This window comes from Parasteatoda tepidariorum, chromosome 7, assembly GCF_043381705.1.
Source record: "Parasteatoda tepidariorum isolate YZ-2023 chromosome 7, CAS_Ptep_4.0, whole genome shotgun sequence".
Classification (NCBI taxonomy): domain Eukaryota; kingdom Metazoa; phylum Arthropoda; class Arachnida; order Araneae; family Theridiidae; genus Parasteatoda; species Parasteatoda tepidariorum.
Window position 1 is genome coordinate 41,845,601 of NC_092210.1, and position 24,374 is coordinate 41,869,974.

A 24,374-nucleotide genomic window follows, 5' to 3' on the forward strand; every position below is an offset into this window, starting at 1 on the left:
AAAACATACACAATAGAAATGAAAATTGTGGTGAAAGAAATAAAAAGATATCAAAATCGGACGGATCATTATCAAGGCAATAACTCCGATCTAATATTAAATTTCTTTACAAATTGATTTCTTGGGAACTGCTCGCCCGATTTCGTTCAAAATTTGTAATTTACCTTATAAAATTGCATTCGTTAAAAAAATTTTTATACCTTCAAGGGTGATTGGGAGCCCAACTCAAAAATCCTGAAAATTTCTCCAATAAAATCATTAATTACGTATTGCAGAAAATTAACGTCTTTAGAAATTTAAATCATTGATGTTTTCGAAACATGACATTCTAAATAAATTATATGCAGCATAATTTAAATAAATAATTATGCATAAGTTTACTTTTATCTCTAATCACATTTATTATTCTACTAGAAAAAATATTTACAAATGAAAGAGATGCCAAGTATAAATTCGAGTTCTAATATTTCTAAATACAACAAAAAAAATTCTAATACATAAATGTGATCAATAATTTCTTGAAACTTTTGAACCTCGGATTTCCGGATCGCGTTTACCGAAAAATCCGGAATTTTTCCGGAGCACAATCATCTTTGTACCTCAGTATTCAAAAATTTTTTAATAAATTATTAAATGAAATAATAAATTAATAATAACTATTTTTTGCACGATGTTATATCTAGATAATTAAATTTTATAATTGTGTGCAAAAATTTAGATTTTTTTTTTTTTGAAAAAATAATTCCTAAGGTTCGATGAAATACCCAAAAAGTAAAATTTACATTCAAGGGTCTTAACAATTGCGGATACCCCCTACATTTTGATGATCAGAAATCCAATCCTTCGAGAAAAAAAAAAAAAACATATTTATAAAGAGTAAGTACGTTTTTGCATCCGATTTCTTAACTTAAAATATACTCTACACTACACCATCCGATCAATTTGTTCAGGGTAACAAGTTTTCCTTTCAAAGCCATTTTTTTTGGTCAACTATTTTAAGTTCTTGGCTGTTTAAATGAGTAAAAAGCAAATATTTTTACAGTTAATATCCAAATTCAAATAATATAACTTTACTACCAGCCAGATCACGATTTTAGCTTATCAAAATAATTTTTTAAATATATAAATTGAAAATTAGCAATTCTGTAATAAACAATCGGTTTGCATAAACCAAACTTTCAATACGGGTAGAAATATATGTTTGAAGTTAAAGTGGAATAAAATTTTAGGACGAAGGAAGATTCTCTAATAATTTTTCGTCTTTATCTTTAAAAAATCAAGTGTAGAAATGTTACTAATAATCAAAGTGGATGATGGTTTAAAATGAAAGGTTAAAAACGGTTGACCTTTGCAGATAGAAAACAATGCAGATAGAAAACCGTACACTGAAACATATCTAAAAGTAGAACACAAAGAAAACAAGTTTTAAAATTATATTGGAGTTATTCAATGAAAGTATTGTAAATATTAGTAGCAGTACTGGCACAAGACACAACATGCGATGTTGGATTGCATAGTCATAACGAAGTAATTAATAAAATAAAAAATTAGGGTGGCTAGATTATAGTTTGGCTAAGAATCCTCGAATCTTTCGTGAAAACCTCGTAAAAAGGTGTCATTAGGTATAATACTAATATTTAGTAAGTTTCAGCTCAATAAAATAATATTTAGACCCAAAGTCAAAGTTTGGGGGAAAAAGAACTATGTATTTTCCTTTTGCAATCGAAACTGATAGTTACAGAAACACAAATCTGGACTTTGTAAAAACGAATAGACCATAAGATAAAAGGGTACAGATTGATAAATTTTATTAACTGCTGTAAAATGACTCAAGATTCATGAATTTGTTACGATATTAGTAAAAAATATCAGATAAAGTCAAATGTGATTGCCATGCATGAAATAAATTGAGATTTAATAATATTAAACCTTTTTTTTTTTCCTTCCAAATAAGTTCTGTCGGTTATTTCCAAGAGAAGGTGTAGATATAACTTTTGAGAAAAGGGTTACATTTATAGTGGTGTCTTGTTTTACCTAAATGGCGAATATCTTTTTTCTGTGCAATATCTTGAAACTCAAAATAACTAAGATTTTGAAATTACCATGAAATGATCAATCAAAGGCATGAATATGAAATTTTAAATTAACTTCGATTATTTTCGCAATATTAATGTCCGAAATTTGAAAAAAGAATCTAAAATAGCAAAGAATAAAATATCTCTAGTCATCATTAAATCTCTAATTAATTTTATTCTATAATATCAAACACAATGCATTCCAAGAATAAAAAAAACGTGCTTCTTTTTTCAAGGTTGATAAATTCATCGCTTTTTACAAAAATTATTTTTTAATTCAATAAAAAAATAAAGTTCGCTAATTTTAAAATACACTTTTTAACCCAAGTTTAAATTTCTGCAGTATCAAGAGTAATTTAAAGCCCAAAAGATATTTACCCGACTGTATATTACCCATTTAAGGGACAAGTTTGGCATGGTTTATTCTTAATCAAGCACCGAGTAAAATTGGAAATTAACAGACAAAAGAATCCACAATACCTACTATTTTTTTGTTGTTGAAAACAGATCTGGGGTCAAAATTCTTAAAATTTTATTTTCGTATCCTGTAAGAAACGATAAATCCATATTTTTGTGTTGATTTAAATTTTTTATTTCCACAAATTGGGTACCTCTCAGAAAAACCCAGACAGACCCCTTTTCCTACTAAGTCTTCAAAAATAGAAACAATGCACAGACGATTTTCGCGTAGTTAATCCGAAAATTTAGAATCTAAGTGAATCGCAATGCGAAACTTTTAAATCGGGTAAATACGAAAATCGATTCGCGTTAATAAGGATCACAACATGCAACTTTGATAATACAAATGGTAAATACAAAAATCAATGTTTGATATTAAAATAGAGATTTTAAAAAGGCGTCAATACTAATATAGATATTGAATTTTAAAATCTTGTAACTAAGCATCGCAATGTACGATATTTAAATCCCGTGAATAGAATCGCAATGCGCAACTTCGAAATCTGATAAAAGTAGCGTTATAAGAATCGAGATATTAGCAGATTCTGTACTTAGGATTTCTAAAAGGCCTGTATTGTTGCTTGGCCATAATTAACAATTTACTAGATTTGAATGAGCAAATTAATATTTTCACCGCAAATCCACCACTATTGTTCTCTATTACTTCGTTTGGTTTCGTGACAGCTAACAGGAAGCAACGACGTCCGAATTACGAAAATAAGAGCTGTCAGTCGGAAAAAATCTTATTTTCTGTGCGTGAAAGTGGAGAAAATAGCTAGGATAAGTGAAAATGGGATGGATTGACAGCTAAGTCGTTTACATTTGCTGATCTTTGAAAATCGAAAAAATATATTTTATCTCAATGACTGAATTTTCACAAAAAGCGAAAAAGCTGAAATTTTGAGAGACTGAAGCGAAAATCTGCTAAAATCTCCTTCAGTCATGCATTGTTAGGGTTTGTTAATAATATATTTGCTAGTACTACTTCTACGACGAAAGTCAATAAAAAGAAATTCTTACTTTCATAAAAGTTCTAAAAACCAACTTTTATCATTTCTGAGGGCTCGTACTAACCCAGAACACTTCATCCTGAATCAACAGAACTCAGAATATATGACAACTGGATGAGATGTACAAGCGGAATACAATGGCTTCATGAAAAATATACCAACTCAGAAAAACTAAGGATTTAACATATATGAATAGAATTAAGGAGATTGCCAATTGTAAATTTAAATTTCCTCCAAAATATGTTTCTGCTCGAAGTATGAGAATAAAAAATATGCTGATTTTCTTGTATTACTTATGTACTTATTGCTTTGAAAAAACTGACCATTTACCCTAGTCATACACTATTAAGCTTTTAAAACATGCACCTTTTTGAAGAAAAAAATTCCTTCACATCTATTGTAACATAAATATGGCCTGAAAAAAGTTCATAATTAATTTACGTTAATCTAAATTGATGTAAGGATGTTTTCTAATTCATAATGCTTTAACATAAAAGTCCTGGGTGAATAAAAGTAACATGCAAGAGGCTTATTTCCCCATTTAGCAGTAATTTAAACAGACTACCAACTATAAAGCAAGCAATTAACAGTAAAAAAATTTGATAGCAATTTCTCTCATAAATTATACCAAATCGAAAATTCAGAAACGCTTTCTTCTGCATGGTAAGTAAAAATAACAAGAAAACTTCTAAGTTAGATTTTCAAAAAAAGCCTCAGAAAAAAAAGTTGCCTAAAAATGTAACTGATGTGTCAAATGAATGTAGCAAATAATCAAAAAGAAAGTTTGCAAGAGAAAAGAATGAAAGGCTAGTTGCAAAATGGATAAAAACATTGGGGTAACTTGCAAACACTGCCACCACTTAAGAATCATTTTGTTAGTTTTATCTAACCCTATGCTTAATTGCACAAGTGCTAAGCTTAAATCCCATTCAACAAGACGTATCTGTCATGAAAATGGTGCATAAATGTAGCATTGGTCAATTCAATAAACAAATCAATTTGTAGAACAAGTTTCGACATTTATTTTATTATCTTATTTACAGAACTTGCAACTTTATCATAAAAACAAGATTAGGAATAATTATACACTGTAATTAGTCAGAACTTAGAGAGCAAGTTCAAAATAAATGGTAATAAATTTTGAATATCTGTCAAACCTCACTGATTACTTGTATGAATGACTCTGTAGATTTAATTGCTAACCATAATCTAATTCCTTATGAGAACCTTGGACAACACTTAAAACCCAGTAACCGAAATGTACAACTAAGAAACTAGCATCATTTGAGTAGATTGCAGCAACAAAAAATAAAATTACAAACTTTATGCTTGACTGATTATGCGAAAATTTTCTACAATTCTAAGAAATAATTAGCAACTTATTTAATAAACAAATATAAAGAGCAGACCTACTGCACTAGAAATAAAAGTTTTATTCATGAGGACAGTATAGCCTATGTACAAGACATGAAAATTATGAAAGATGATTAAATGTTCATGAAAATTATTTAACGGCTGTATGGGTGGTAGGCATTAGCAGCTGCAGCACCTCCAACTGCTGCACCACGTCGAGGAGTCTTGCCGTAGGTACTTGGCTGTTGGCCTGAAAGATTCCATACTATTTTAATAAATCAAAACAAAACCAAAAGATTTTAGAAATAAAGCAACAGTAGAATCATTCACCTCAGTTCCTAATCGTCTTCCCATTTTTTACTGTCTTGGTCAACCTGTTCCCCATTCCTAAGCAGTATAATTTAGATAAAAGAAAATTAAAAACTTTTGAAAAATAAACTAACATTTAAATTACAAAAAATTAAAGGCTCTCAAACTAGAAAGAAATCATAAGTGTAGAATAAGGGAAGATAATTTTTTGGTTAGCGAAGATTATACATGTTGCTTTATTCTTGTTAGTCAAATAAAATTTTAAAAATTAAACAGCAATTCTACTTTCAATACTAAGATTTTATGATGAACTTAATTCTTTTTAAATATCTAACCATCATCTCAAACCATTGGAAGTGTCCAGGAAAATTATATTTTATTAATATTATGGCCTTGGTTTTAAAATGAAAACCATTTGCTCATTAATAGAACACCGCTGTTTTCCTACAATATAAACCTAACATTAAGATATTATAGAAAACAATCCACAACAGAACTAAATAAGTTCACAGTTTAGCAATCAGATTCCTATCTACAGGTTTAAGAAAAAATATTAACCCTTTAATTGTATGCTACAGCTTGTAACACAAAAAACATTAACAAGTTTTGCTCTAAAATTACTAAATTAAATTTTAGAAGTAATCAAGAACAATTAAACTTTCCAGAAAAAACAAGTCTGAACAATTTTCTGTTGTCAACAGCAAATTGACTACTGAAATCTTATAGTTCAAGAGGCTAATTCAGCTATATGCATGACAATTAAAATTTTAGACACCTTGTACTTAAAGACATAAAACTAAGCATTCTAGATTGTCAATACAAAGAATCTTCACTTTATGCTAATAAATCATTAAAACAACTAAATTAAGACTGGATACAAGCAAATGGAACTAAGTATACCAATTGTAACATAAATAAACTCCTAATAAGATTTTATAACTAAGAAACTGCAAACTTAAGACTTTCAATGAACAGTCAGTCCAATATAGATGGGAAAACTGCAATCAATAAACGTAACTACAGACAAAAGAAAAAAAAGCAAGCCCTCTAGTAACTTTTGATTTATCAAAATCAATCATATTGCAATCAAATTGACAGGACTAACATTTACTTAAAACTGATGCACTGCAATTCAATATTTCAGAATAGTAAAAATCCACAGCACTGAAAACAGGGAAAACTACTGAATCAAAACAACGCAATTCTAATAAGTTACACAAGGGCTTGCTTCACAAGAATGAACATTCACACATTCAAAATGAAACCAAAGTGTAAAGAACATTAAATATGCAAAAAGCAATAGGCAGAGGTGATTGTGGCATGAAAACATTGATGTATTTCGGAATTTCTTTGATTTCTATTTATAACTCAAAAATTTCTTATACATACAGGAGGAGAGAAAGTCTTAATGCACGTTCTTATCCCATTACTCAAAAAAAAACATTACTTAAGCATTCTACCAACATTAAAATATTAGTTCAGGACTCAATGCTTTAAACTCGATTTCAGTCTCATCTAGACTTAATTTGATTGAAAATTGATAAATTTGAAATTAAAATTTATTTTTTACTTAACATGAATAGAATTCTCACTGGCACAATAAATATAAACCTCAGCAAAAAAAGATTATAATCATTTAAGAAAACAGCGGTGGCAGTTAATCAAAAAGAAAAACAGAATTGTCAACCTACTTCAATGAAAACCGATAGATAAAACAAAAGAAAAAAAACTATTTGTTTTAAAATGTCTGGAATAAAGTGATATTTTAAAATTCAAGGAATGAACATCAATATATTTAACATATTTAAAATCTCCCTGGATTACAAAACATTCTCTTTTAATTCATAAAAACTTCATTAACCCAATTTCTCAGTACGGTCAAAACTTTTATTTAAACTAACACTAATTATACTGTGTGATGTACTGTATAACTTAAATGGTACAGTATTTGAGCAATAAAATTTAAAATTGCTCACCGTAACCACCAGTTGTTCCATATCCACCACTGCCTTGCTGATTGTAATAGCCACTGTAATCATAATTACCATATCCTCCTCCATAGCCACTGCCATATCCATAATCATATCCACCACCATAGTTTCCGTATCCACCGCCATAGCCTTGATTGTAGCCATATCCGCCAGATTGCTGTCCATACCCACCAGATCCGTATGCTCCAGGAGCATTCCAACCTTGAGGTGCAGGGGGAATAGGACCTAAATTTGAAGAGATCAAATTAAAGTAAGGACTACTCTTAAGGTAAGGTTACCAAGTTAATGCAACAAAACAATACTGACCTCCACGACCTCTGGCTCCTCTACCACGAGCAGCTCCACGGCCACCAGCAAAACCAGCTCCCCATGCAGCTCATGGTCCGCCTCTACCACCACCTAACCTTGGATCAGGTTTATTGGTAGCTTTCTTAACATCACATTCTTTATTTCCAATCTTCTGCTTAGATTGCTTGCAAGATTGTTCACATGCATCTTCAGTTTCAAATGTAACAAAACAAAACTGTCTTCGCTGATTTTTAACTTTGTCAAATGGAAGTTCAATATTTTCAACCTAAGAATTTAACAAGGTATTAAACACCATTCAACTCTTGGCAAAAAAAAAGAGGAAAAAAAAAAAAGAAAAAGTGGATTATACTTTACCTTTCCGTATTTTTCAAAGTAAGCCCTGATGTCAGATTCAGGATAGTCAATATCTAGTCCACCAACAAAGATTTTTTTAATTCCAGGCCTTGCTTTTGCCCTCTTAGGATCGATCTGCTTTCCTTTGATATTATGAGGGACATTCTTTAAAACATTATCAACTGTCTCATCTAATGCAAATGTGATGAAAGCAAACCCTCTAGACTTTCCAGTAGCTGGATCAGTCTTGATTGTGACATCAGTCACATCACCAAATTTGCAGAAATATTCTTTAAGATCCTCTAAAATAATTTAATTTGATATAATTAGTATGTTTTAATAGTTATTTTTATTATGCTAAGATTTTTGAGCAAAGGGCTACACGCTAAAGTATTTAGACAGACACATTAAGGTAATTATAGGTGGTAATTGACAGTAATAATGAGGAAAATGTTATATAAACTTTGTTCTAGGCACTAAATTAAATACTTTAGTTTAAAATTAGAAACTGCAAAACTGATTACTTAATAAGTAAAACAATCGATTCACTAGAAAAAAATTCAGAAACTGAAATTAAAAACAATGGGAAATGCTCATTTTTAATAACATTACATAATACAAAATCTTCAACATAATACAAAATATTCAACATTTAGTAAGGAATATATTTTAAATACTTGTTTACAACTCTTTATGATCAATACCAGGAATCTGTCTAGGCCGAATTTACTACCGTTTAGCGGTACTTTCACAAATTCTACTTCAGGAAAAATGGTAGTTTCACAAAATACTTTCTTAAAATTTTATTTTTGCATACCTTAAGAAACTATAAATCCATATTTGTGTTAATTTTTTAATATAATTTTTAATTTTTCAAAAATTATGTCTAAATTTTCACAAAATAGGTACCTCTCAGAAAAACCTAGACAGACCCCTGAATACTTTTATTATTTACACTTAATACACATATTAACCAGGGTTAGCCAAGTGGGCCCAATTTTAAAAAATCCGTCTGGGTTTTATTAGGTGGGTTCACCTTGGAAAAAAAAAACATTTGGAACGCAAAGTGGGTTTTTTAAATTTGGTTGAAAAAGAAGTATCGCGGAAGTTAACAAATATATACGATATGTGTAGCCAGGGGTGATTGTGAGCCCAAGTAATAATTCCGGAAAATTTCTTGAGTTAAAAAAAAAAAACAGTTAAATTGAAAAATTAGAAAAAATTTAAACACTTTTTTTCCCCTTTTTCTCAATATTTCTTAGTTTACTTAAAATATATTTAAAATTTTACACATACCTATACCATTTACACATACCTATACCTGGAGAAGTAATTAAAATTTACAAATATGTCTTTCTTGAGTTTAACAACTATTTACTGATAACAACTATTTACTGATAAAAAATGAATATTAATCATGAATATAAGCTATTATAAAGTATCTCTCTGGCTCACCCTTACAAACAAATAAAATAAACTGTGTTTTTAAGTTCCACCTTTGAAAATTTGATTTCCGGAAATCTTCGGAAACTTCCGGATCACTGTTAACAAAAAATCCGGAAATCCGGATTTTTTTTCCGGAGCACAATCAGTCCTGTGTAGCAAGCCCATGGACGGGCAAATGAGAAAAAAACTGCTTAATGCCCCAAATATGAAATTATACTAGATGGAGTTAATACTGTGAAAGCTTTTACCAATAATTACTATATATATCATGGGATTGCTCTTGAACATCAAAATAAATTTTAAAAAAATATGTCAACAGAATACAAGTCTTTCAACTGTTTAATAAAATATGTCAACAGCTTTAAACAGAAACACTAATTTCAGAAGCTGTTGAAATAATGATTAACTTACTATCGTGAGATGAATTAGAACCCTATAAACAACATTTTGTAAAAAGATTCCATCAGGCTGTTCAGCCACCTCATTTATTAGCATAAATCTTAAGATTTTTTAAATATTTTAAAGATTTCATTTGAAAATTTTATTCTGTTTCTTTTAATCATATTCTATTAAAAAAATTCTATTAAGTGATATATTAACAAATTTAAAGTGTTCTGGTTTTAAAAAATGCTTTTCAACTTTATTAATTTATTTTTCGAAATTAAAAATATTAAGTTAAATTTTCTTATCGAAAAATAAAGTCTTAAAAGTTTAATATTTGAAGAAGGGGTTTTTCAATTTCACTTTCTATTAACCTTATTAAAATAACATCAGGGGTCTGTTTATAAGAAATTTGGGTCCGTTAACGGAACCTTCACAAAATATCTTTTCATAAAAACAGACCCTTCACAAAATATTTTAACTTAAAAACGGACCCTTCACAAAATGATTTTTCTTTTAATCGGACCCTTCACAAATTTGTTTATCTTCATTATTCTTTTGTTAATCGAATTAACCCTTCCCAGGGCAGAAAACAAGAAAAGACGAATTAGTTTTGTCTTCGGCAGACGATTGTTCCATTATTCGTCCGAAATTAATATTCTGCGTCCAGCAGTATAGGCTAAATGCCAAATATTTGCATGTTGCATCCCTAATTTAGAAGCAGCAATTGCTGTTTGCTTTTGAAAATTTTATTTTTTTATTATAATTTTACAGTGCCGAGCATAATCATGTATCTATTTACAATTTAAAAACTCCTTGAAAAAGTTTTTTNCAATTTAAAAACTCATTGAAAAAGTTTTTTGCAATTACCGGACCCAATTTGCACAAATTGATAAAAGCGGACCCTGGTTAAAAGAATGTGAAATTTTTTTTTCCGCAATTTCATGAAAACCGGACCAAATCAGCACGCACACAAAGAGTGTCAAAAGTAATAACTAAATTTCTAAATTCGAGCATCATATTAGTAATGTATTGAAAATATTAGGATTTACAAAACTGCGTAAATTCATAGTGTTAACCATGGGGGGGGCGATCAAATAACTACATTGAGTGCAATTTTTTTAAACCTTTTGTTCATATTGCAGGTTGTGCATCTCTACACTAGAGTAAAAAAAGAAAAGACTATTTCAGATTCAGAGGAAAAAAGTGTCATCTATGGTTTGCTGCTTAGGCAAGTGACATTTTTAGAGGATTTTTTTGAATCGAAAAAAAAAAATTTATATAATAATTGAAAGACAGTTCAATCCAATGGATCATTTCACGAGTGACTTCTGTCTTCCTGACTGATAATTGATACTTGCTTAAATATGAAAAATCCAAATGAATAAACTTTATAAATTATAAGCTTTAAAAATTGCAATAGACTAATCGTTAAAAACAGTACCAATGTTAAAAACAGTACTATAAACTTAAGATTGATTAAAACTGATCTTGCCATGCAAGATTGAAAAGTTACTCATTACAAGTAATTCAAATTATAATTTCATAGCTTAAGCTGCATTACGCTGTTATTAACTTTAAAAAAAATTGCACAAGAAAATAAACATAAATTATTTAACAAATAAATTTAATTTCACTGTTCAAGTAAAAAAATATTAGATATTACTTACTTTGATCAGTGTCCCAGCTTATTCCACCAACAAAAAGTTTCCTGCAAAACGGAAAATAATATAAGAGATTCGTAAGAGCTTAAAATATACCTTTATCTCTTAAATTTTTCTCTTCCTTATCAAAAAAATTAAGCAATACTTAAGGAGTAAATCAAAACAGGCAATAAGATTAATTTGGGCATATCAAGGCTTGAATTTAAGAAATATATGCCAGGTGACCATTTTTAAATGTCCATCAGAAATAGAGATAAAGGTAGTTGTTTAAAATATAAAACAAAATACAATATGTTTGAAGACTAAGAAAAATTTTAATAACTTATCTTTCAGGTAAGTTTAATTATACAACTAATTTTACTGAAAGTATATAAAATCTTATTTTTCTAAAGTCTTTAAACAAAATTTTTACCAAAGCAAAAAGGTTTTACCTTAACACTCAAAAATTATCAACTTAAACTTTATATTTTCCATTATACTTTATCAAATTTCTCCTTGTAAATGTACATAAGTGATTCGTCTACAAGGTTTAAATATTAAATAAAATTTTGCTTTGACAAAAACTCGAAAAACTATCTTTAATAACTTACAGATACACAATTGAAAAATCTATGAAATTCAGAATTTAAAAAAGCATAATAAAATAAATTAATCATTTTAACTATAAGTTATCTTATAGCAATATGTATACTTGATTTTACACAAAATCAATTTTAAAATTTTGAAGACCATCATTGGGGAGAGTTTAATTGGTTACATTAACATCTTCTATATTTTAAACACATACTTGTCTTATAAGAGTTCGTTATCTTCGTTACGTTAATTCACGAAATTACTTATATAATGAGATGCTCCCCAATAGTTAATATAATCCATTAATCTTTCTTAGGCACCAATTCTTCCATTTTAGCTAATACAGAAGCTAAAAACATACCTCCACCAGATCCACATCAACTTTTTGCATCATCATATTCAACTCTTGCATTGGAGACACAGGAAAAGGCAAGTCGAGAAACCTAAGCAAATCTCCACTGCTTCTAAAATGATGCAATCCAGTATAAGTCTTGTCAATAAATTCTCAATGCCATTTAAAGTTGTTTCTTTTAAATTTGGCTCTTGAATTTAATTGATCTAAGTATTGCTCTTGGTTTCTTAATTACGTTAATCATTCTTAAATTCAGGCAGATGAACGATTAATCCTTTAATGAATTATCTTCTTGTGCATGATATAAATTATTTTTAATTGTGCTGGTGTATTACTTTAACATTAAAAATCAAATGCATAGCATTTAGTTCAAACTTATCCATCAGTTGACTTGAAATCATGCAAATTAATTTTACCTTATATAAAATAAGATTTCCAAAAACTTGATTTAAAAACATGAAACTAGTTTAAAACTGAAAAATGTAAGAATTTAGAATTTCATAACATATGCTACATGTATGAGAAAAATCGCTACAGAAGTATTAATTGATAGAGCCATATATATTTAGAAATAAACTATCAATACATCCACTACAAGAAACAGCAACAATAAAATACATGAAATTTCCAGTATAATCTAATATGCATAATGCATTCATGAAAATCAAATTTAGATTAATATTCAAATTAGTCGTGGAAATTTCCCAAACAAGCAATAAAATTTGTAACGTTTATGGCAAGCCATTAATGATACTGCAACTATCAACAACTTAACAAATAATCTTAAGTAAATTCCTTCAGATAAAATAGCGAAAATTTACCAAAAATTAAACTACGCATTATTTCTTCACAGAAATCCAAATTTACGTTAATCAAAATGCATCAAAAGAAATGAACCCTAAATCATCCACAAGAAATTACATATTTAAACGTTATCTATATGGATTAAAATTATAATTTCTTCACGTAACACCTACAACAAAAAATTGTATAATAATCTGAAAAAGAGATATAGTTAATGTGTTACAATTAGTAGACAATCTTTGGCCCGCCACATCACCGACAACAAAATGGCAAGACATTAGTATTAGCCGCCATATTGAATTCGACATTCAAGAGAACAAAGAAATAATGAATATAACAAAATTATTTAAAAAAATAATAAAGTAGATACATTAATTTAAATCTAGCATAGGTGAGACTCCAGAAAAAGAAATAAGCTACAGATTAAGAAAGATTTTAACGGGCGCTTCAAAATGGCGCAATTCCACTACGGAGAAATTTTGTAAAGATAGTCAAATTAAAGAAAGTTAATAACACTCAAATACTGAAATTGCAATTTAAAATACTTACCTATCATCGTCAGATGAACTTTTAGATGTGTTAGTTCCATTTGTTCCGTTCATTTCTTGCATTTGAGCACTTGTGTCACCACCCTCTTCCATAGCTTCAGTGTAGTTCTGTTCGCTGTATTCTGAATATTGCTGATCATCAGCAAAATTTCCGTCGGTATATTGTTGACTATCGGAAGCCATAATTAAAGTAGTGAAAAGTTTAAAATTATACTAGTGCAAAACGACTTTATGCAAATTTTTCAATTGCTAGATGACTATGACTGACTGACCTCTACAGACGTAAGAGTACCGATGCAGATAGAAATGCGAAAGGGTGTATCTTGAGGAAGGTGATTGGCCCAATTACCGGCACAATCGATGCCAAACCATTAGGTCAAAAGGCTAGGCTTCAAATAATTCTACAAAATATTTGCGATGGCAACAAGAAATAAATACTTGAATTCTAGAATATTCTTGATATCAAAAGGTGAAGAATATTCTTTTATTTCACAAAAATATTAGGTAACATTTTCACCACATGCATTGTCAAGGAAATTTGAGAAGCTCATTGGTGAAATATATTTTCCCACAAAAACCGACCAATCAGGTGTCCTTTCTTCTCTTCGGTATTCGGAGCTGCGTCAACTGCAATTGATTAAATAGCCCATTCAGGTAAGTGCCCCAGACGCCTGTGAGAATATTTAGAAACTACTTGCAGAAGTCAGAGTTAGCGCTCACGCGTGTACGAATCGCATTACCGTGTGAACGAATGTGCGATTCGCGTGCAGTGTGAGGGATCATTAGCTCCGCATTCGAAAAAATTGCATACGCGAATTAACCGAAAGCGGTTGCCTCACCTACATTCACCATTGAGGAATTATAAGAAACCTGATTAGTGAAAACTCAACACTTTAATCAGCTAGAGTAAGGACCGAGCGTGCGCGGTATCGGTTCTCGTTAATCTGTTTTACCGTAAAATGCTCGACTTCGCGATCTACATCGTGCTACCATTACAAGGGACCCATCTCCTCTATAAAGGATCAAAATTGCAATGGCATGTCTTCGGAACATCCTCACGGATGCTTCCCAGACCATCGTCAATAGCTCATTGCGCAGCTTTAATGCGATGTGAGTAAAGTACCTAACTACCTACCTGATGGTGATCAAAAGTGAATGATTTTCATGCAATGAGATTGGTTTAATGTAGAATTTTTACTGCCTCACTCTAATCCAAACAGAATCTCTGAATTTGTATGTGCGATTTTTTTCGCAAACTGAGGAAACGCTCCATAATTGGTATACTTTTCTTGATTTCACTCAAGACTTGACTTCTTCTTCAAGAAAATTCGCAAAATGTATTCCTAAAGCCGTTATTTTTCAATCAATAAATTTTTACTCCTAACATTATATTTCAAAAAATATTTTCCTTTCTTTTACCAAAGGTGATAAATGGTCTGCAGACAATGACTGGTGAGTCATAGGTAGAGACATTTCTCATCAGGAATACCCGTGGCTTTTGAACATGCTTTTGAGAAAGTTTGTTTCCAGCTTTTTTATTCTATGATGCAGCTTCAGAGGTTGAATAAATAGTTAGAATACAGTACGAAAGACCAGAAAAAATAAAGTACTGAGTTTTTTTGTAGGGAATCCGTGACTTTTTTCGCGTTTCACGATAATAGGAGTTTAATAATTATCAAAATATGAGTCGTAGTTGTAGTTGTAGTTCATTTATGTCGCACTAGAGCTGCACAATGGGTTATTGGCAACGGTCTGGGAAACCATCCCTGAGAGATACCATCACAATTTTGATCCTCTGCAGAAGGGATGGCTCCCCTACTTTGGTAGCCCGACGACCTGCACGCGAAGTCGAGCACTTTACGGTAGAACAGTTTAACGAGGACCAATACCGCACACCCTCGGTCCCTACGCAGACTGATCCAAGTGGTCACCCACCCGCACACTGACCGCAGCCAGTGATGCTTGACTTCGGTGATCTGCTGGGAACCGTGTCTTAACGATCAGTCCACTATGGGACTCAAAATATGAGTCATGAAACACGTAAAAATAAAAAGATATATAAACAAACAATTTGAGAAAAATCGATGCGGCTTAAAAAAGGGATGCAGAATTAAGTAGAGTTTGTCTATTAAAAGAACACCCCTCTTTACAACGTCTGAGGTTATCTGCTGTTGTGGATACGAGAAATAGCGCATTTAAAAGTGGATAACTTCTCTCTTCCCTGATTTCTTTTCTCTCACCAATAGGAGTCAAAACACGTCTTAAATATTGACTTAACACCCTTAGTTGAAATAAAATCTCGTAACCATAGTCACCACAACTGCTCCAGGAGAGTTCTTTCCATGCACAGATTTTATTCTTCTTCCAATTTCAGGAAGCTTTTGTTATTGTCTCCGTTCAGTCATCCATCTATATCAGCTCACTGAAATTCATTTATAGTAGGTCGCTTAAGACTTCTTTTTAATCGTTTCCATTCCAAGATTTTTCCTTCAAAACAGAGCCTCACATTTTGTATTAGAACGATTTTTTGAAAATGAATTTTCAAACAAAATCAATTTTTAATGATTTTTTTGCAGAATTTTAAAATTAACGACACTATGATGATGTTTCTCCAAAAAACTTGAGAACGACAGTCAAGAATCTATTATATACTTAAATTTGTATTGCGTATAAATAAGGATAGATAACACACGTATGGTTTTACTCTCCGATTTGCTCTTAAAATGCTATTGTCATTATGCTGCCAAAGGCAATGTAGCAATGGATGGCTGAGTGTTGAATTTTTGAAGGCCGTCCAACCGCCCGCCAATCTGCAATGCGTTTACAAATTATTTTAAACGCCACACAGCAACGAGTTTGAACAAGGTGTATACCTGTCCGATAAGCATTTAAAGTATTATTAAACCCAATTCTGCTGTAAACAGAAGAAGCCAATGTGGATCGTGAATCAAATACCGTTGATTTGCTCTGCATCTATGCATTATGTTGTTTTCGAAGTTTCAAACGACAAGTTTGGGCACGGTTTTTACGTAGCCGATTAGCATTCAAGATTTGAATGAAATGGCTTCAGAACAATGCTGCTGAAGGCAGGAACGACCAACTGACAGTCGCTTTGCACTGTTTCTATGCATTATATTATTTTAGTAGCCGCAAAGTGACAAGTTTGTGTGAGGTTTTTACCTAGTCGATTAGCATTTAATAGATTAATGAAATGGTTTCAGAGCAATGCTGCTGAAGAGGCCAACAACTAGTAAATTCATATAGGCTGACCTAATGGCCGCCGTCGCAACACGTGGTAATTTATCTCTTTGTCCAGAGTTTTGAAATTTGAACCTTATTTTAGCAGTATACGAAATAGAATTTAAGCTAAGAAAAAGCTTATTTTTTATAAATTGATGCTCAAGCCGGAATTTCTACAAAATATTTTGCATATCAATATCGTTAAATCACCTATCTGAAAATTACTACTTAAAACCTTCCTAAAGTTTATAATAAATTTTGAAAAAAAAAAAAAATCAGCATCAAAGTTTACCTAAGACTAATATATTCTTACAATTGTATTTATTAAATTATTTGTTGAATAATATCATTCAATTTAAAAAATATTTTTAGACAGTTAAAATAATATTTACAATTCAGACATTAAAATAGAAAAATACATTATCCACCAAAAGTTCGAAATGCGGTGCTATGAATAAAATTTAAAAGATAAGACTTTCAAGTGATTTTAAACAAATTTGCATAGAAATTGTTTTCTATTAGAATCCTTGACTCAAGAATGCACATCATTTCTAGTTAAATCTTGCAGAGTGCTTTTAAGTAACTAAGTTATCTCAAAAGTTTACGTAATCTCAGAAATTTAAATTTTTCTTGGACAATACTTAAGACTTCTGTCAGGAATTTTTATTCCTCTTGCGCATTGTATGGTAAACTTTGACCTAAAAATTTAATTTCGGTGTAGCGCCCCCTCTAATAATGTGCAGTCTTTTTTCTTACTTTCAAAATCACTAGCACTCCATCAAAAAAAATCATATTTTTTTCTATAAAAATTTTTCCAAGGAAACTTGTATAAATTTTAAAAATATTAGCTCTTTCAGAAATAACTAAAAAACAGTTTTAATCCACTGCTGCCAAGAAATGCAACATGCTGCTTATGCTATTAATTCGTTAAATAGCTTTCTTTTTTTAAAAGTTGAAAATGGTGAATACGAAATATAAAGGACAGAGAATCTAGGAAGTAGGATTTTTATAAACGTATCACATTTACCACATATAGTGCGAGTCTGAAGAAAACGGCAAAACTTTATAGAGCGCATGAACACCATCAATATTCGTCATAGAATGAATGATCGGAACGCAAGCAGTTAGAAATTAGAAGGTAGTTTTTCACTGTCAGATTTAAAGAGGTTTAACTCAAAAGGGAAAACAATTTTTATTCACGGGAATAAGATTGATAGATGAAGAAATTGCTAAAAGGAAAAAGATGCTAGTCTAGATGCGTTCTATCACCCAGAGAAGTTTTGTCATCTTTTTCAGACTCACCCTGCATACAGTGATTTAGAGCTAACCAGGAGATCCAGATTTCGACACTGGAATATAAATAGTACATAAGTCTATTTGTGAATTAGATAATTATAACTATCATATAGAAGTAGGGATGCAAACTAACACATATAGGCGTGGACACAAAATCAAATTGCAAGAAAGGTTACAAATAACGTTAATTTATTATACAGATTATATTTAACAGTTTAGTTCAAGAGAAAGTTCTAAATCAGGTCTCTTAAGTAACGTTCAGCTTTCCTAACAACCTCCCTGGATTGCGTTTGCATCCCTACAGGATTCTTGATTATTATATTCCTTAACACGTAGAATTTTTTTAATCAACCCTGTATACACAGGGGACACATTTGGTCGCCACGGCACCCTAAAAATCGTAGTTGGCGCACATTTTCGTACCATAAAGTCATAAATAATTACGCCATTTTCCATTCTCTACCATGCTGACTTCTAAAAATTTGTTTCTAAATATTTTTTTGTAGATCTTTGGAACGATTTTTGATGGCGATTTCAGACGAAGTAAAGTGGCCCATGAGAGCCATGTGCTGATTTAGTGTAGAATTGTCAATGTTTTTTAAAAGTATTTTTGGAAATGGCAAATTACACAATAAGCATACCTTCCTGTATAATTGACAGATAGCTATAGTTATTTAAATAAAAAATTAAGCCAATTCTTTATAAAATCATAACGAATACAGTAAAAGCTTGTTAGAATGAGAATGCACATTATTAAAAAAATCTAGACTGATTTCCATTTTAATCTACTTGTATAAAAACAAATATTCCAAGTACCTATGCTTAAATTTTGTCAATTGGATTTCCTAGCTTCTAACTAGATGGATTTACAATTTAATGGAATACAATTTAGAGAACAGCACTGAGCTATTAAGAAGTATATACACATTTTAAGCAAGTTCACTATTTATTTGTGATTTAAACTTTTTTGGGACTAACAAGATTAGAAAAATAACTACAAAAGCACATAACAGATGTAAATGATATGAAAAGTAATGATTTAAATAACTATGATGATATAATTGAAAAAGGGAGGAGTATGTGGTGAATAAGAGAACAAATGTCCCATTTTTTCCCTCTATTCAATTGCAGATTTTAGAAAATGGACTTCAACTCGTAATCTGTTGAGAAATGGTAACAGTTTCAACATATTTGATGTATCTTTAATATTCGTTCATCGATGATGCCTTACCTTACTAGGCACACAAGGCTTTTTTTTACAGTACTTGAATTACGAATTTACTTGCCTTTTCACATTAAGTGAACAGACAAGAAGCGCAATTTTATATTTGTCATCAATATCATCCTTAAATAAAATTACGGAGAACAGAATAATACAAAAATAGATTGAAAATAAAAGTTTTCCATAATGGTTGTTAATATTATTATGTTAAAAGTTTCAATGTTAATCTTGCAATTCACATTTGTTAATGTCAAAAATTTTCAAATTCATTAATTTAAACATTTATAATTTAATAATTAAATTGTTAAAAGAAATGTAAATAAGATATATTAATAATAATGAGACCTAGGAAGGATCCCCTTTATTAGTGTAAGCAGATTACTAAGAATTTCTCCTTTCCTTAAATAATATTATAGGATGTATTAAGGAATAATGAAATTGCATAATTATAAGCAAGCATAAAAATTAGCCCAATCTTATTATTTTTAACTGATTGTAAAACAAATTTTTTCCATTATAAATTCAAATAAATTCGATGTGATTTTTATACAATGATAATAAAGACACATTTGAATTCATCTAGAAAAAAAACTTTATAAAACTTCTGTACAATAAATTACAAAAATAAATTACATTCTATTTACAAGTTTGTTTTGCATTTACATGACTCAAATATGGCAAGTGGGCCAGCAACTGAAGACTTTGGCACCCATTTAGTTGTAAGCAAAAGAATACACACACTAAGTTCAAATTGGTACAGATAGATTGAATGTAAATTTTTACAAAATGAATTTCAGAAAAATTTCTGATCAGTAAAGGCTGAAAAAGTTTCCAAAGTACATACTTTAAGTTGAATTTTTGATAAATATCTAACTCAAAAATATAAAACGTATCAAAAATTATTCACAAGCATTAAAGGTTACTCATATTGACAATAAACACAATTTATATTTCAACACTATAAAATATGAAAGGCTGAATTGTGAATAGCTCACATTATATTTTCCCAGATTATGAATACAATATGTAAAAGAAATAAATCCTATAAAATAATTTTTATCATATTGCTTGCCAGAGCACCTGTAAAATTTCTATTAAAACAAAAATAGGCTTAAATTAAAGAGCATTGTTGAAAACATAGGACAGAAAATTTTTTTCCCCCTGCTTCTGCCCCATGGGTAAAATATGCTTCTTTTAAGTTCCAGTTTATTTTCTTTAACTAAGAAAATCTTCCTGCTGATGTGGATTTGTGACATTAAGATTATGCTTTCCGCCTTTTACTAGAGAAGTAAAGGGGGTATCCCAACAGTGATATCTTAATCTCATCTAGATTTTTGTTCTAAAAAAGAGGATAACTATTTAGTATGTGTTACTTCATTTGCAAATTATTACTTTTTAATTTAAATGAATTTTTAAAAAAAGTAATTTTGTAAACAAAACTATTTAAATTGAAAAATAACAATTTAAAAGTAACCCCCTCCCCTCCAACCTCTCTGATAGTATGCAGACAGCCTAAGTGTCAATCCATAAATCCACAAAAGCTGGTGATAATATTAGTTTAAAAGCAAATGAACTGAAACTTAAATAGTACTTATTTTACTGTCATGTTAAAAATGGCTAATTTTAAAGTATTTTAATCATGTACTATTTAATTTAAGATTCATTTCGTTTTAACAGGAATTTTACAGATGTGTATTTCCCTTGTTCGTTAACAAACTCCTTTAAATAAATTAAGACAGCAAAATAGTTTCTTTTATTATTTTAGTTTTTCTTTCGTTGAAAATCATGCTTAAAATGCATGCGTCAATAATTATAAGTACTTCGGTTATTAAACTACAGAAAATCTTTTAACATACTTAATTGTTACATACAATTCTCTTATTTTACTTTCTTCATGTGAACCAGCAAGTAGAAATAAAAGACAAAAAATAATGATGTATTAATATTTATGAACAAACTACTTTTTTCTTTCCTTTCAAGTATTCATTAGGTTTACGCTTAAATAGTAAGAGTATATTATGAAAAACCTGTGTGAATTTATTTAGTTAAATAATTTGTTGTATATGCAACAAATAAAATCACTAAGCACAAAAATTCCACCCCAAAGCTGATGTAAGTACTAAAAATGTCACAATAATTATGAGATCAGGATTGACATTTTAAAAACAATTGGTTTAGAATAATATGTTCTATACACATATGTTATATGAAATAAAGAGAAGCAATTACTTTAGAATCATCTTGAAAATATATCTAAATTGCTCTTAAAAATACAAGATATGGGAAAAAAGGTTTAAAATGCCTGAGTTCTGAGATAGGGACATAAAAATTTAGCAGCTAATTCTGCAAATAGGATTTTATAATTGGAGTATAAAAAATCTGCTAGTAAGAAAAATCAGTTTCTTACAAAATATATAGCATACAAATGCTGTCATATTAAAATTAGGTTAAGTCTAAAATTGAAATTAAAAAAAACTTTTTTTTCATAGAAAAAATTGAAATGTTAAGAATGGTTTAGAAACATTTAATCAAACCTTATTACATTATAACATATATTTTAATCATTCGCGTAGAAAACAGTTTTCAAATTTTTTACTTGTTTACATATGAATTACCAATTTCCTAACTCAGCTAAAGATTAAAAAAATAAGTATTTAATGTAAATAAATCAAAATAATATAATATCAATGCAAATGAATGAATATAAATGAAGTACTTTTTTATTTTAAATTATTCAGGGTCCAATTTATAAAGCTTCACACTAGACTTTTGGGATGTAGGAGTTGATTATGCATCCCTAAAGCATAACTTCAAAAAAATAAATAGAAAACATCTTTTTCTTTTTTTTAAAAAAGGAAAAGGAAATTCGGATAATTGACGACTAGAAATGGAAAATAACCTAAGTACCAAAAAATATGAAAAAAAAAAGTTTTTTAATAGAAAAATGTCCAAAAAGAGCAAGCTAAACAAAGTGGAGAATGTCCTAAGTTGTTGGTCGTAGTTAAATATGTAACCCAAAGGAGTGAAATGGAGAACACCCAAAGTACCACTTTTCCTTTTTTGGTTTTCTTGAAGAATTTTCTTTTTTAGATTTAGATCGTTTTCCATTTCTAGTCCTCAAATGTAATGCACGGTAATTTCAACAATTCACAAAAAATGTAACGAAGTACAAATTGAAAATAATTTTATAGAAACAATGCATCAAAGAGATAAAGAACATACAACTATTTTTAAACAATAAGTTTTTGAATGAAATAGTTCTTGACTCTCTCAGACACTTTGCTTAAGCAGAGGTAATAAAATGTCTTTGCTATAATTCTATGGTTTGTACACAGTATAATGCAAATGATGACTGACAGATGTAGGAAGCTGACAGTTTGTTTTTTCTTTATAATTATTACTATTTTCACTAAATGGGAAGAAAGAGTTGCATGGAGACATTTCCATTTCGTATTATTTCACAAAATCAACAATTATGTACAGGACTTAGGAGTGATGAAGGAGAAGCAGGTTCTAGAAATAAAAACATAAAGACATTTTAATTTCAACGCCAGCAGTATAAATATTAAAAAAAAAACATAACTTTAACCAGTTCAGGACTGGCAAAAGGGGAGATTCCACAGGCCCTTATGTTCTGAGAGTACATGTACGCACACACACAACCGGGTAATAGTTCCCATTAAGCCTAATTTCACTTAAAATTTCATACGAAATCATTACTCCAATTATTAACACGAAATTTACATTTTATTATCATTGATAATACCTGAATATACTGTAATAAAACTTAACTGATATATAAAAAACAATTTCAAAACTGGAAGAAAAAACCATCTAGCAACTTGTAAACAAAATACTATAAAGCAAACCCAAATTAACATCCACATAAAGTAATAAGTAGTCCAATCTTTTCCAACTTAGTCAAAATAGAAACAAAAACACAGTAAATCTCTCAATCCTAATACTCTAGAAAGAACCAAACACAAGCAGTTGCTTAATGATTAAATAAGGTAAAATAAAAACTGAAACTGCTTATTATATTCAACGTTTGTAAGACATTATTTGAAATTAGCACAGTTCAGTTACCATCTAGAGTGTTTAAAAATTGAAATAAAACTTTCTAAATTGAAATCAAATTTGCGTGATCATAGGCTTCTGAATTCAGCAGGGCTGGTCTCATATATATGATACTATGAGTCATGAAGGGAGAATCATGTCATTTAGCATATGTGCTCGTAATCCTGAATTGATTAACAAATAGGTAATAGTGTGCATAGTAGGAAGGTATAAATTGTGAAAAATTACATTCAATAAATATTCTGGGTGCAAAAGATGTGGTTCTAATTAAAAACATTCAATGAAAATTTAAAATCTTAACTGTTCGTTTAACATTTTTCTGTAATTCTATTACGTTGAAGTAATAAATGATATCAAAATCACACAAGATAAAGGATGACTAGAAATTACAACTCTCAATACATACTTTTGGAATTCCAGTCAAAATTATATATACATAAGAGTTGGTAAATTAATATTTGACCAAAAAAATACATAAAAATTATTAAACAAATCGGAATAATACGGAAGGAGGTATTAAAAATATTAAAATTAATTTGACTGTCAAATGATATATAAAGGTGTTTTTGATATTTGCCTTTTGTCTTGAATCTCACTTTCTTCGAAAGTAATTTAGCAAGTTTTTTACAATATATTGTTTTTTTCTTGTTTCAATAATATTTCAAGATTCTTAATATGTAGAAAATTCTAACTTTGTTTCTGATAAGGTTCCAAAATTAAATACATTTAATAAGCCATGTGATTACAGAACACCCTATATATGCTTTTTTTTAAAACTGAATTGTTTTGTATTGCTAAATAAAATATTGTTTTTGAGTAAACATACTATATGCAAATAAAACAAATTTTCGAAAACCATTTATTGGATTGACAAAAAAGCAATTTCGTTTTGCGTCAGCAGATGTTTTGTTTTCATCTTTATTTTATTTTGT

At 29.7% G+C, this 24,374-nt stretch overlaps 3 protein-coding genes across 11 annotated transcripts in view; all 3 read right to left on the minus strand.

Annotated features, from left to right (window-relative positions):
* Positions 1-4,957: 4,957 nt before the first annotated feature.
* LOC107447211 (RNA-binding protein squid) lies at positions 4,958-14,016 on the minus strand. 4 transcript variants are annotated; one of them, XM_071183338.1, is made up of 7 exons: positions 13,609-13,999; positions 11,337-11,377; positions 7,861-8,141; positions 7,504-7,771; positions 7,183-7,422; positions 5,228-5,284; positions 4,958-5,147 (listed from the first exon to the last, which is right to left on the minus strand). In XM_071183338.1, exons 1-4 carry the CDS (start codon positions 13,788-13,790, stop codon positions 7,574-7,576), a joined length of 702 nt encoding a protein of 233 aa, XP_071039439.1. In that variant the 5' UTR covers positions 13,791-13,999; the 3' UTR covers positions 4,958-5,147; positions 5,228-5,284; positions 7,183-7,422; positions 7,504-7,573. The 4 variants fall into 4 exon arrangements, with proteins under 4 accessions (XP_071039439.1, XP_071039440.1, XP_015917554.3 ...); XM_071183339.1 differs by having other exon boundaries at positions 7,252-7,422; positions 13,609-13,977; XM_016062068.3 differs by lacking the exon at positions 5,228-5,284 and having other exon boundaries at positions 13,609-14,016.
* On the minus strand, positions 5,053-7,568 carry LOC139426085 (protein suex-1-like). Its single transcript, XM_071183758.1, has 3 exons — positions 7,535-7,568; positions 7,183-7,422; positions 5,053-5,147 (listed from the first exon to the last, which is right to left on the minus strand). The coding sequence occupies exons 1-3, from the start codon at positions 7,566-7,568 to the stop codon at positions 5,053-5,055; spliced, it is 369 nt and encodes a 122-aa protein (XP_071039859.1).
* Positions 14,017-22,199: 8,183 nt separating the features above from the next.
* LOC107447205 (roundabout homolog 1) overlaps positions 22,200-24,374 on the minus strand; it is a 118,169-nt gene continuing 115,994 nt past the window's right edge. For all 6 annotated transcript variants that reach the window (XM_043041426.2, XM_043041429.2, XM_043041427.2 and 3 more), the window contains one exon: positions 22,200-22,878. In XM_043041426.2, the coding sequence (XP_042897360.1) occupies positions 22,832-22,878 (47 nt within the window). In that variant the 3' untranslated portion in view covers positions 22,200-22,831. The remainder of the gene's footprint in view (positions 22,879-24,374) is intronic.

Coding starts and splice junctions, on each gene's coding strand:
- LOC139426085 (XM_071183758.1), bottom strand. CDS start 7,568: ATGGGGAGCTGGTTTTGCTGGTGGCCGTGGAGCT. Junction 7,423..7,534: donor TTGCTGGTGGCCGTGGAGCT/GCTCGTGGTAGA, acceptor CTTCAAATTTAG/GTCCTATTCCCCCTGCACCT. Junction 5,148..7,182: donor TGGAACAACTGGTGGTTACG/GTGAGCAATTTT, acceptor GGAATCTTTCAG/GCCAACAGCCAAGTACCTAC.
- LOC107447211 (XM_016062068.3), bottom strand. CDS start 13,790: ATGGCTTCCGATAGTCAACAATATACCGACGGAAATTTTGCTGATGAT. Junction 11,378..13,608: donor AGTTCATCTGACGATGATAG/GTAAGTATTTTA, acceptor TCCGTTTTGCAG/GAAACTTTTTGTTGGTGGAA. Junction 8,142..11,336: donor AAGCTGGGACACTGATCAAA/GTAAGTAATATC, acceptor AAATTATTTTAG/AGGATCTTAAAGAATATTTC.